Raw genomic sequence first — 12970 nt, 5'->3', positions numbered from 1 at the left:
TTTTGTTATACATAAAACTTAGAAATATATCAAGATTATATACTTTAAATTTTATAATTTCATACTCCTGGTAAAAATTACAAAACAGAGGCAGCATGTGTAAGAATCAGTTATTTGTATTCGGGACTATGTTCATGCATACTACATAAAATTTGTAAATAGTTTTGTCTGCTAAGAACTGGCAAGTTACAAAATGTTTGTCAAACCTAAAATGTTCATAGGTATATGCTTCAATTTTTAGTTATAAATGATTCTTAGATATAAATTAGAAGCCTTAATTTAATTAAAAAAAAAAACTGGCTTAAAGTTTTGATACCATGACAGCAGGACTTTCAAAATAATTATCAAAATAATACATGGGTTCTCCCATATGCTGGCTGTATGGCCTTGGACAAATTACTTTGGGGTCTGTTTCCTTATCTATAAAAAGTAGAATACCTACTTCAGTAAGTACTTGACCCATAATAGCTAACAAATATCAGTGCTTACTAATTAATACATGTACTCAAAAAATACATGGCATTTGTGTTTTGACTAAAATTTAATGCAACTTCAGCGTAAAGTTACTATGTTGTATATTTCAATACTTCAATCTCTCTCCCCTCCACTTCCATTAATACCCTGCAAATGTTCTTTGCCCACATGACTATTGTGCTAGATAATTCTAATCATAAATTTAATACAGCCAGCCATTTTTGTGTTAAGACTTCTCAGTAGGGGCACCTGAATGGTTCAGTTGAGCATCCAACTTCAGCTCAGGTTGTGATTTCACAGCTAGGGAATTCGAGCCATACGTCAAGCCCTATGCTGATAGCTGAGAGCCTGGAGCCTGCTCATGTTCTCTCTCAAAACTTAAAAAAAAAATAAACAGGAGTAATTTAGAACTATAGTCATATTAATTCATGACATTTTATATGTAACCTAGGACCAGGAGCATTCCCTAATATGACCTGAAAGTCTGAGCTAGGTAGGACTCCTAGGGAATGGATCCAAGAGCAACAGCTGATTTAGGATTTCTGGAAAGCAAATAACCTTATATTTACAGTTCCATGGACAAAAGAGCCAAAAGTCCTACCACAAGCACGATTCCAGGGAACTAATTAAAGGAATTTGACTTAATAACTACACAGACTCCCATTTAAGCAAAATTCAAGAAAAGATTAAATTATTGGTACTTTGATATTCACATAAGCAAATCGCAGAAAACTTAAGACCATTTTTAAAACGAATATAGTTAACATGATGCCACCTAACTCTAATGAGGATGGAATATATCAACAATATACTATTCTAATAACATGTTTTTAGAGCTTTTATCCAAAAATTGGTAAGACTAACTAAAGCACTAACCAAAAGTCAAATTTACACAAACCATAAAGACCATTATTTGCAAGGTCACTGTTCCCTAACACATTTCCAAAATCAGCAGTTTGTTAGGAATGAATGTTGATAGATTTAATGCAATGTTTATCTAAAATACATTAATGTATCATGTATGTTTGATCAGAAATAACCTTAATGTAAGCAATCCCTTACCACTTTTAGACTGCTGCTTGAATTTAAACCTCTACTCACCCTCCTGGTTTTGCCCAAAGGCTCCGGGGCCACATCAAAATAAAGGTATATATGCACTTGAGGGATTTTGCCATCTTTTAACCTAAAAGCTATGTATACATAAAGAACTGCAACACTAACCAACCACTGCAGCATGTGATGTAAAAGAAATAATAATGATAAAAGACAGGACTGGTACAGAAATATTTCAATGTCCCAGCGATAAAGTCAGCAGCAAGCAAAATAAAATAGGATAATGTATTAAGTAGTTACTAGATATTCTAGTTTAGACACATTCTGTGTCATTTCTGACATATTTCCATCTAAGACACATGGATGGTTTAACATTTCTATGTATTTGTATTTGCAACTCTGATAATTTAGTTTGCTATTTATCCATGCTACCCTATTTCTCCCTTTAGCAATTGTTGGTCTCTGCTGTACAGAATAAGCCTATTTAAGCAATTCAGATTTGAATTTTCAATGAGAAAATATTTTCCACATGCATTCCTTCAGTAAATATAAAGTGTGACATAGCATATTCTTTAAATCATGCAAATTGTTAGATAAACTTTGGTAAACAGATAGAGAGACTTCAGAAAAACATATTGAAGTGATTTCATTTAAAAAGGTGATTATGTGTTGGTTAAAAAAAAGGATCAACATCAGTATTACTGAAATTAATGTAACTATAACGATGTTTAAAATCTTAAAAAATTCGACTTCTTTTTCATCCTTATCAGGCCAGGAACATGGCATCCTCTTTGAAGAAATTTTCATTTCAGGAATGAGAAGTTTCTTAATTTGTCCAATTTCTGTTCTGCTCCAATCTTCTTTCAATATTTGGCTTACTCGAGGATAAATTTCAACAGGGTAAACCTCAGGAAGTGGTCTTTGTTTCAAAATCTGTACATGTTGGCGGATATCATCAACTTTTTCAAGAAATTTCAGTGGAGACTCTTCCTGTAAAGATGTTGTCAGTGTCATTAATTCAAGCTGCTGCTCTCTTATTTCTTTCATTCTTTCAATTTGTGGAGTGTATTCTTGATTAATCAGATTGCTAACATTACCAAGAGCAGCTAGGAAGGTTTTTTTTTTCTGTTCTAATGTATCACTAAGCTCCTTAAAATACTGGAGAACAACTTCCTTATCACTTTGGACCATCTTCTCTGAATGAGATTTCTGTTCTTCCAGCTTTTCAATAAGACGAGTAAGATCTGTCCAGTGTGTGTCAGTTAACTGTTCAAGCAGTTTTTGAGGTGTATCCTTTTCTTTCAGATAGGCACTCTGAAGATCATCTATGGGATGACCATGATGTTGACCTATGGTAAGGCAATGACCACAAACTAATTTTTTATCTAGAAGACAGTAAACATTTAATGGTTGTCTGTAATGTTCAGGACAGGTAACGATATCTGGATGGTCTTCTTGCTGGTACTTTTCAATTATAGCCCTTAATGCAAAATTAACAGGTAAAGATTCAATACCACTTGGAGCAATTTCAATAATACTTCTGCAATTGGGGCACTTGAGTGGAATTCGTAAAGGTCTCCATATATAAAAGTTCCCAGATGCTTGAAGAACATTTTCCAAGCAATTTCTACAAAACGTATGAGAGCATGGTAGTACACGAGGATCTTCAAAAATACTGTAACAAATGGGACATGTTAACTCGTCCTCAAAATTGTGCATTTCCTGTCAAGAGAAAAAAATACTTTAAGCCTACTTACAACAAAGATACCTGTACATACTATGTAAAGTTTCAGGTGTTAACCTCAAAACTATTAATATATTGTGCTTGTCATTTAAAAGACAATAAGATGTTTAAGATTTTTTAAATGCAGCCTTCTGAGTAATACAACTCCTAATATGTAACAGACTGATCATTTTTAAAAATTTACTCACCTTGGGACAAAAAAACATGCTAAACAATTCTAATTTATAATTCTTCAATTAAAGTTATTTAAGTTTGCTGCTATGCAAAAGTAAAATGCAGTCTTCTACTGAAGTCTACTTAATGATAATCTGTGCAACTTTTTACATTCTAAGTGCTAAAATCAAAACTGCACAAATAACTGGAAGTCCTAGCCACAGCAGACAGGAATAAAAAGCATCCATATTGGTAAAAAAAGTTAAAATGACACACTACTTTATATAGAAAACCCTAAAGACTCCCCCAAACTGTTAGAATAAATGAAGATTCAGTAAAGTTGCAGGATACAAAATTAATGTTGTATTTCTATACGTTTATTAACAAAGTAGTAGAAAGAAATTAACACCCACATTTACCAGAATAAAATACCTAGGAATAAGCCAAGGAGGTAAAAGACCTGTACTCTGAAAACTATTCAACACCAATTGAAGAAACTGAAGATGACATAAATTGAAAAACATGCCATACTCCTGGATGGGAAGAATATTGTTAAAATGTCTATACTACCTAAATCAATCTATAGCTTCAATGTAATCTCTATCAAAATACCAACAGTACTTTTCACAGAACTAGAACAAGCCTAAAACTTGTATGGAACCACAAAGGTCCCTGAGTGCCAAAATAATCTGCAATCCCAGATTTCAAACTACAAAGCTGTAGTAATCAGTATGATACTAGTATAAAACCAGACACAAAGGACACTGACATGGGCAATCTATGGACAAAGGAGACAAGTACATACGATAAGGAAAAGATCATCTCTTTAATTATATTAGGAAAACTGAACAGCTATGTGCAAAAGAATGAAACCACCACTTTCTTTACACCATACACAAAAATAAAGTGGATTAAAGACCTAAACATAAAACCTGAAAACTCCCTTAAAGAAAACAGAAAATAGTCTCTGGGACATCAGCCTTGGCAACGTTTTACTCGATAGGTCTCAAGAGAAACCAAAACAAATAAATTACAACTACACCAAAATAAAAAGTCTGCCCAGCAAATGAAAAGGCAATGGAAGAAGACATTTGCAAATGATACCTGATAAGAGGTTAATATCCAAAATATATCAGGAACTTCTTTAACCCAACACCAAAAAACAATCCAATTAAAAAATGGGCAGAGGATCTGAATTAACAGTTTTCCAAAGACATCCAGATGGCCAACAGACACGACACAATGTTCAACATCACTGCTCATCAGGGAAACGCACCTCAAAAACCACGAGACCTTAAGTTTGTCAGAACGGCTAGTATCAGACAAGAAATAAGTGTTGAGGATGTGGAAAAAGAAATCCTCCATTGTTGGTGGAGTGTAAACTGGTGCAATCACTGGAAACCAGAATGGAGGTTCCTCAAAACACTAAGAACTGAAATCCAATACAACCCAGTAATTCCACTACTAGGTATTTATCCAAAGAAAATAAAAACACTAATTCAAAAAGATATATATACTTCATGTTCACTGCAGCATTATTTGCAATAGACAAGATATGGAAGTAACACAAGTGTCTATCAATAAGTGAATGGATAAGATCTGGTGGGTATGTACATATGTACATATAGATACATGTATTTATATATGTATGTGTATAATACATATAGATACACAATGGAATAACAATCAGCCATAAAAAAATCAGATCTGGCCATCTGCAACAAACCACATGGATGGACCTAGAAGGTATTATGCTAAGTGAAATAAGACTAAATACCATGTGATTTCACTTACATGTGGAAATCCAAAAAAACAAATAAGCAAACAGACTCACAAATACAGAGAACTGGTGGTTGCAGGGCAGGGGTGGGTGGGATGGTGAAATGGGTGAAGGGGCTTAGAAGGTTAGGAGCCTTACAGTTGTAGGATAAGTCACAAAGATGAAAGATACAGCATCGGGAATACACTCACTGCATGGTAGCTGCACTTGTGTGAGCATAGCATAATATATAGAGTTGTTGAAACACTGTATTGTATACCTGAAACTAACGTAATATGCATCAATTATACTTAAAGGTTAGGATTTTTTTTAATGATGCAAATACAAGCAAGATTAAACATTTCACCTAAATAACAAATTGGCATTAGCAAAATTATAGTCTTTAATTCAAGAGAATTCATATTCCCAGTTGGCTCAACAACAGTTTCTAAAAAAAAAAGTATTAATAATTTCTCTAATTACTGCTACTATAAATTTCCTAGCTTCTTGGATTGAAATACTAGTATGCTTAAAGCCCAGAATCAGCATAGTGTAATATTCCAAAGTAGTAATTTGAATATTTGGAAGGGGAAAAAAAATTTTTTTAATGTTTATTTATTTTGGAGAGAGACAGTGCATGTGGGGGATGGGCAGAGAGAGAAGGAGACAGAATCTGAAGCAGGCTCCAGGTTCTGAGCTGTCAGCACAAAGCCCGATTCAGGGCTTGAACCCTCAGTCCTTCCAATAAAAATCAGTTTTCAAGATGAAGTGTTGATTGGGGTTAACTATGAATTACTGACCAGTAGAGTGTTAGTGGTAAAGAACATCCTCAGTCCTCTTTCCTTAGTGAAAGAAACCCAGCAGTGGTAACCTCTTGGCAAGATATTTTTGACATTTCCAACAACAGAAGCTTGAAATTTTGCACCCTACCTCCTCTTAAAGTCTTAGTTTGTACCTGTTTTCAAATGCAAGTCACAATCTTCAGGACCTACTTAGCCCTGATAGAGAAAGATCAAGTTACACCACCATTTAGAGAACCTTAAAGAGCAAAACAAAAAAATCCAAGTCCCATTCATGTAAAATATAAAGGTTACACCAAATCATCCTCTACAAAACTAACTTTTAAAAGTTTAAGAAGACATCTACAAATAATTCTGTACTTTTAATTATTAAAAACCTCTTTAGATTTTTTGGCTCTATGCTCTTTCATCATTTTGGAAATCAAACTCTTATTCAAGTCTCATTGGGCCCAGCCTCCTCCCCAAATTAGATCCCGTATTAATCTCACTGAATGCTGTACTGCCAATTTATAGCACTTAAATAAACTCCAGTTAAGAGAATTTTGTAACATTTGCCTATATATTAAGATGTAAGCCTGCAATAAGGGCAGGAATTATGTCTAAACACAGAACCTGACACACAGTAGGTATTCACTCAATATTGGTTGAATAAATACTCCCTCTTAAGACAGCAATGTTAATGAAATGTCAGATCTTAGTTTTGTTTTTTAAATAGCAAAATCTCTATTTTGTTTAGGAAGAGCTATAATAGGAGAGTCTACAAGTCTATCAAAAAATACTCCATTCAGATTGACAATACTCAGAACCCTAATGGGCCAAGATGTGTCACATAGATAGTAAGCTTAAACTGTGAAGCATTCCAGGAAACTAAAGTAACTGGGCAACAGTACAGAAGATGACATTCACTGCAGGTAAATGCAAATGAATGCATGTTGGGAAGCCTTCGTGACAGCTCTAATCACACAAAAACCATCCATGAAAAACAAACCTGTTCTCAGAGGACTTTAGTGATGTCAGAATTCATAATGAAGGAATAAACAAAACAGCACTTTGCAGGGAAAAAATAACATTTGAGCAGTAGACACATATTCAATTTAGATTTAATATTATTTAATGTTTTAAGTACCAAAATTAGGCCTAAAACAGAATCTAACCCTTCCCTCCAAAGTCCCCTATTTGTCAAAAGCTAGAAAACATTTTCCCTGAGAACCCATCTGGGGACCCCAAAAGCTCAACTTTGTTTAGAATGAAGATATTCACAACATTATTGAAAGAAAATGTCAGCTCTTGAGTTCACATAGAAAGCAAATATGGTCTCAAAAGTTAACTTTCATATAATTAGAAATTTGTGGATAACTTGAAGATACATAAATCAAATTCCACTCTTGGAATTTGGAAGACTACCCTCTTGCTGAGTTATTAAAAACGGGTTTTAGGCAACAAATTTATGACAAGTCAGAACTGGTTAACAGAAGCAAGCCTTGCTGAAAATAACTCTGTAAAATAACTGGTTATTGCCTGAGAAACAGAAGATATGGGTGGTTATCATGCTTAGAAGCTAATTCTTCCAAAAACTAGTACAGCATTTCATGCACTAGAAGTTTTCCATATCCAGCCCAGACTTTTGGGGAGGGTGGAGAGGAGAAAAAAACTTCACCTATGTATATTGTCTAGGATGAGTATCTTAGATTTAGCTATGCTGTATGTATGATACAACACTGGAAACTAGAAGGCAGTGAAGGAATGGCCTCAAAGTTCTCAGGAAAAAATGGCTTCCAACCTAAAATTCTATACCCAGAAGAATAAATTTTGAGGGTAGACTGAAGACAGTTGACATGAGAGGCCTAAAAATGAACACTCATCCACCCTTTCTAAAGAAGCTACCTCAGGGAAATAAGAAAAGCAAGAATTCTCACTCCGTTAATGGTGAAATTAAACCCAGGACAACTGTGCAGCAAGTATAGGGAACAAGTCATCTGGAAGAAGATGACAGATCCAAAAGGAAGGTCTTTGAGAAATGGAACTGACAGACTTCTCATCTGAACATAAAGGTAATGACAAAACTAAATTTTGGGAAAAGTGACTGAATTACATGGGGCACCTATGTGGCTAAGTCAACTGAGCACCTGACTCTTGGTTGGCTTCGGTCATGATCTCATGGTTTGTAGAATCAAGACCCCACTACTTGAGCCTGCTTCGGATTCTCTCTCTCTGCCTCCCGCCCCACCATCTCTCTCAAACTAAACAAAGAAAAAAAAAGTTTGCCATTTGTTCTGAAGATAGATAATATAACAAGACTCCAAAACCTAACAAACACAAACTAAAAATCAACTAATTTCAAAAATGGATACTGTCCTAAAATCCCGAACACAGTATTAGCAAAAACAAATCCAGAGTACATTAAAAGAATACAGAACAATGACCAAAATGAGGTTCTTCCCAGAAATGTAAAATTAATTTAATAAAAAGGAAATTATTAAGTCAAAGGAGAAAAACTGTATGATCATAAAGGATGTGGAAAATACACATAATAGACGATAGTAAACAATTCACAAAGATAGAAAGTGAAATAGTGCTAGAGGGAGACAAGATGGAGAGTTATTGTTTAGTTCCAGTTTGGGAAGATGGAAGAAGTTTGATGCCAATGGATCGTGACAAGTTGAACAAAAATGTGAATGTACTGAATGCCACTAAACTGTATACTTAAAAATGGTTATAATGGTAAATTTTATGCATATTTTCAACACAATAAAAACCTTCAAGTTTTTGCCTATTATCTAGTCTTTCCTCTGCAAAATTAATTGTAGAATCTATTTATATTATTTTACACTTTTAGAAAGCAAAGAAGTAAAATAAAAGTAACCCATGTAAAATGTTTTCCTCCAGTGAGTACTAAAACCCCCAAAACACTAATAACTTATTTCCAGATTTCCTGCTTCCCTTTTTAAAGTCACCAAGAAATAAATATAATAAATCTTTTTCAGAAAAAAATTTGAGGCTAAATCATCTACTTAAAAGTCATTTCACAAATTTGTGTTTCAGTGTCAAAGATAAACACACTTCTGAATTTCTAAACTTTTTATGCAGTCTTTCTCCAGAAAGCTGATTTCCTATGGAGCCTCCACAATGTCCAACTAGCATATTATGGATGGTCAGTACACATAATAGATTATGGAGAAATTAAGCAATACAAAAAAAAAAAAATATTTTCCATTCTATTAACAGTTTAGTGTGTAAACTAAACTACTTTTTAAGTTTTAATTCACTAATAATGCCTTTCATCTCTACACATGAACAGTAATAAAACATCCATTACATTTTACAACCTCTGAAGAGAAATTATGTTTACCACATTATAGAGTTAAGTGACTTGCTCTAGAACTTACAGTGTGAGTCAGCTATAAGTCTGGAAAAATTTTGATTGGGTCTCACATATTTTGGCCCTGATACTACGCATATGTAATGCAATTTAAGATTACTTTAGAGGTGCCTAGGTGGCTCAGTTGGTTCAGCATCCGACTCTTGATTTCAGCTCATGTCATGATCCCAGCGTTGTGGGATCAAGCCCCACATTGGGCTCGGTGCTAAACGTGCAGCCTGCTTAAGATTCTCTCTCTGCCCCTCTCCCCAGTTTGCATTCTCTCTCCAAACTAAAAAATAAATAAATGCTTTAAAAAAAAAAAAAAAAAAAAGATTACTTTAGAAATACTACAATTGTGCCATCTATATACATAGGGCAAGATTTTAAAAATACTTTTATACACATAAACATACAAAAATAATGAAGGATTCCCATAACACTTTCAAATTAAAAAAAAAAAAAACATCCTATGGTCAGACAGGACTTTAACTCTGCCCATTTGCACTGTTCTTGTATTTTCACATTAACCTATTTCCCCAACCTAAAAAAAATATATATGCAATTTAACCAGGAACTGAAATGAGAAATTAAGGTTTTCATTGCTTATTCCATAATACTTTTCACAGTGAAAATCTATTTGGTGGAAAACATCCAGCAATATGTCTGCTGAAAGGCAATGTTTAATATTACCTAAAATCAAAATTTCACCTTGCCAGACTAGGTAAATTATGGTACCTTACTTCAAAGGATAGCTATATAATCATCAAAAAAATGCAAACCAGTATGTAAATGGATAGTAAAATGGTGTCCAGGTAACAATAAATGCAACCTGCAGATCTGTATGTATAAGATGATACCATTTGTGTTTAGATGTACACAAATCCTTGTAAAATTTCTGAAAGAGTATACAAAAGTGACTAACTTCAAATTATAAGTCAAATGAAGGAGTTGTTTACTTTTCATTTTATGCTCCTCCTAGACGGCTTGAATTTTATACAACAACACGTCTTTTTTAAAAAAATTAAAGAATCTCAACTTACACTTGAAATCATACACTTAGTAAAAATTTACTGAAAATTTATTTTGTATTCACTTACTGGTTCAGAGCTTACCTACTTTGTTGATCTTCTGGCTTAGCGACTGAATATACTTTATCTTCTCCAACTTTTTCAGATTCTTTTATTCGTATTCTAAAATTAAAATAATTTTATCTGAATGTTTTCAATTTACATTCTCAAAAAATGTATTAAATATGACATCATAGGAATGGTTATTTCACTCTGATGTTTATCTCCTCTATGCCTCATTGTGTTTTTACAAAAATAGTGACAAATATCAACAGTTGGTGGAGAGGTATCACCTGTACCTTGAAAAGCCCAACAATTCTGTGACCAAATAAATTGTCACAAAGGACCTCTTTTTGTAACGTCAAGTATCTTACGAGCTCTTGAAAATGTTAGCCAACAATGGTGATGACGGAGCAAACATTCACGCTCATTTTAGACTGCTTAAAGTTAACTTGAAGACAAGAAACATCCATGGACGGAAAGATCTTGCCAGCTTAAAATAATAAACTCTGATTTAGGGTATCCCATCATTATTACGTCCGTACATCTCTCAGTTCTGCCATTTAAATGTTGTGGGACCCTGGGTCAGTTTTTCCCAATGCCTCTCAGAACTGAGGTTTCACACTTGTAAAATGGGCATAATTACACCCACTCTGTTAAGTCTCAGGAGAACCTCTCACAACCAAGGGCCTCAAAATAACAGCCTTCTCTTTCTCGAAGGTTAACGACAAATCCTCCCGAGCCTCCCTCCTAATGCACTTCCACGGCCCCGGCGCCCTTCGCCCCCCAACCACGCAAGGCAGACCAGTTCTGTGGAGTGCCGCTCTTCTCACCCTCCACCACAAAGGGCTGCTCCCTCACAGAGAAATGCAGTCCACAGCGGAGGGAGGAACACAAGATTCCCCAAACTCCCCACCTGGGACAAGAGAGAATAAATGCAGTACTCATGCCCACCATCTCCATCAGCAAGCCCCTGGACTCTCCTCCAAATACACCCAGTATACCAGCCTGTGCTACAGGAAAAGAACAGAGACCCAAAGTCGCATTCTCGGACCCAAAGGCACGCTCCTTAGACTCACCCCGGGGAGGAAGAGACAGAGGTACTCCACAGGCAGAAACAGCTCTACGGCCTCCAGGCTAGGCGTCCCCGAGATGCTCTGCGTCCCCGCCCTCCTGCGCCCTGAGGGATTTCAGGTGCCCAGATGGGGCGGGGCCTCGCGGAGCCTCAGGGCGCAGGCGCAGTCTCCTGGCAACATTCAACTGCGTAGCATCCGCCAATGGGAAAGAGCGCGGGGCCCCTGTTCAAAAGTAAACTGCCCGCAGCGCCTGCGGAGGCAGAGACGTAATTGCGAGGGCCTGGCTCCAAACTCTGGGCCAGCTTCCTGCACCTGCGCAGTAGGCGCGGGCCCGCCTCTCAGAAGCTCTGGAGGCACGCGGTAGGAGGCGCTTTAGTGCGTGCGGGCGCTTCTAGCGGCCAAAGTCGTGGGCTGGGCTCCCTCTTGGGGCGGTGAGATGTCCGCGGCTCCGGGAGAGGTGGGGCCTGGCGGTGGCTGACAGTTTCTACAAGAACGTTTCATAGGACTGTGTTTTACTTGGAGCCAATCCGGCACGTCCAGATTCTGGACTTGGACGCGCAGCGTCTCCCTTTGTTACCTCACAAGTTCCCGGTAGCGGGACGTCACCGACCCTGAGGGGACACGCACACCGGTGCGCAAGTTCCGTCCCCCCGCCCTCCAGTCGGACCTGGACCCTAACTGAGTACCTGGCTGAGCCTAGGGGAGGGGTCTTCTGATTACCTACAGTTTTCTTAAAGAGAACTTACTCTGTGACAGCTAGTGGGACTACAGGACTCATCAAAGACCGTCTCCCTAGTCTCCCCCACCTCCTTTTCCAACTTCATGAAATTAATCGACTAAAGATGACTGTTGCTCAGAATTCCTGATTTCTGACTCAATCTCTTCACCCTATTTCACCTTCTTAAGCCCCTAGACTCAGAAAACATACAGTTCAGTAGTCCTCTTCCCTTTATTCTTGAGAAACTTTATCCAGCTGTAGCTCAAGACTCATCACAGCTTCCATCTCTTTAACTGTACTGAGAAGTCATGTACCGCTCTGCCAAATAAAACAGCCTTGGTATACTGTATATTGCCAATACATTCAGGTATTAGGCTCTCATGCATTAAATTATAGAAAAATATTAAACATAACATAAAACAAGATAATAGCGTGAGTCCCAAATTTCAGATGTCTTCACCAATCCAGTTACTGAAAGTTTTGCTTATGACGTATGGATTCTGCCAGTATCCCAAGATTCCCACCCTTACATGATGGTATATATTCATTTCAGCTTTATTATGCATATACATTTTCTATCTAAACACTGGTGTCATTGATAGATTTTTAGTTTTCTGTCAAAATAATATGGATATCGTTCCTTAGCAATAAATGCACTATACTTCTATAAAAATTATTCTCTTTAAAAGAACTGAACCAGTAATATTAACTATGGATTTGGGGTGATTATGATGAGTCAATGTAGATTCATCATTTGTAACAAAT

General features: G+C 36.4%; 1 protein-coding gene across 4 annotated transcripts; it reads right to left on the bottom strand.

The window, feature by feature from the left end:
• Positions 1-54: 54 nt before the first annotated feature.
• On the bottom strand, positions 55-12676 carry TRIM59 (tripartite motif containing 59). 4 transcript variants are annotated; one of them, XM_042956133.1, is made up of 4 exons: positions 12416-12676; positions 11491-11971; positions 10457-10534; positions 56-3249 (listed from the first exon to the last, which is right to left on the bottom strand). In XM_042956133.1, exon 4 carries the CDS (start codon positions 3244-3246, stop codon positions 2035-2037), a length of 1212 nt encoding a protein of 403 aa, XP_042812067.1. In that variant the 5' UTR covers positions 3247-3249; positions 10457-10534; positions 11491-11971; positions 12416-12676; the 3' UTR covers positions 56-2034. The 4 variants fall into 4 exon arrangements, with proteins under 4 accessions (XP_042812069.1, XP_042812067.1, XP_042812068.1 ...); XM_042956135.1 differs by lacking the exon at positions 12416-12676 and having other exon boundaries at positions 55-3249; positions 10461-10534; positions 11491-12221; XM_042956134.1 differs by lacking the exon at positions 11491-11971.
• Between the last annotated feature and the right edge of the window lie 294 nt (positions 12677-12970).

Source organism: Panthera leo, chromosome C2 (genome assembly GCF_018350215.1).
Source record: "Panthera leo isolate Ple1 chromosome C2, P.leo_Ple1_pat1.1, whole genome shotgun sequence".
Classification (NCBI taxonomy): domain Eukaryota; kingdom Metazoa; phylum Chordata; class Mammalia; order Carnivora; family Felidae; genus Panthera; species Panthera leo.
This window is presented reverse-complemented; position numbering and strand designations above follow the sequence as displayed.

Bases quoted from the DNA above. Each gene is read 5' to 3' on its own strand.
- TRIM59 (XM_042956133.1), bottom strand. From the start codon at position 3,246: ATGCACAATTTTGAGGACGAGTTAACATGTCCCATTTGTTACAGTATT.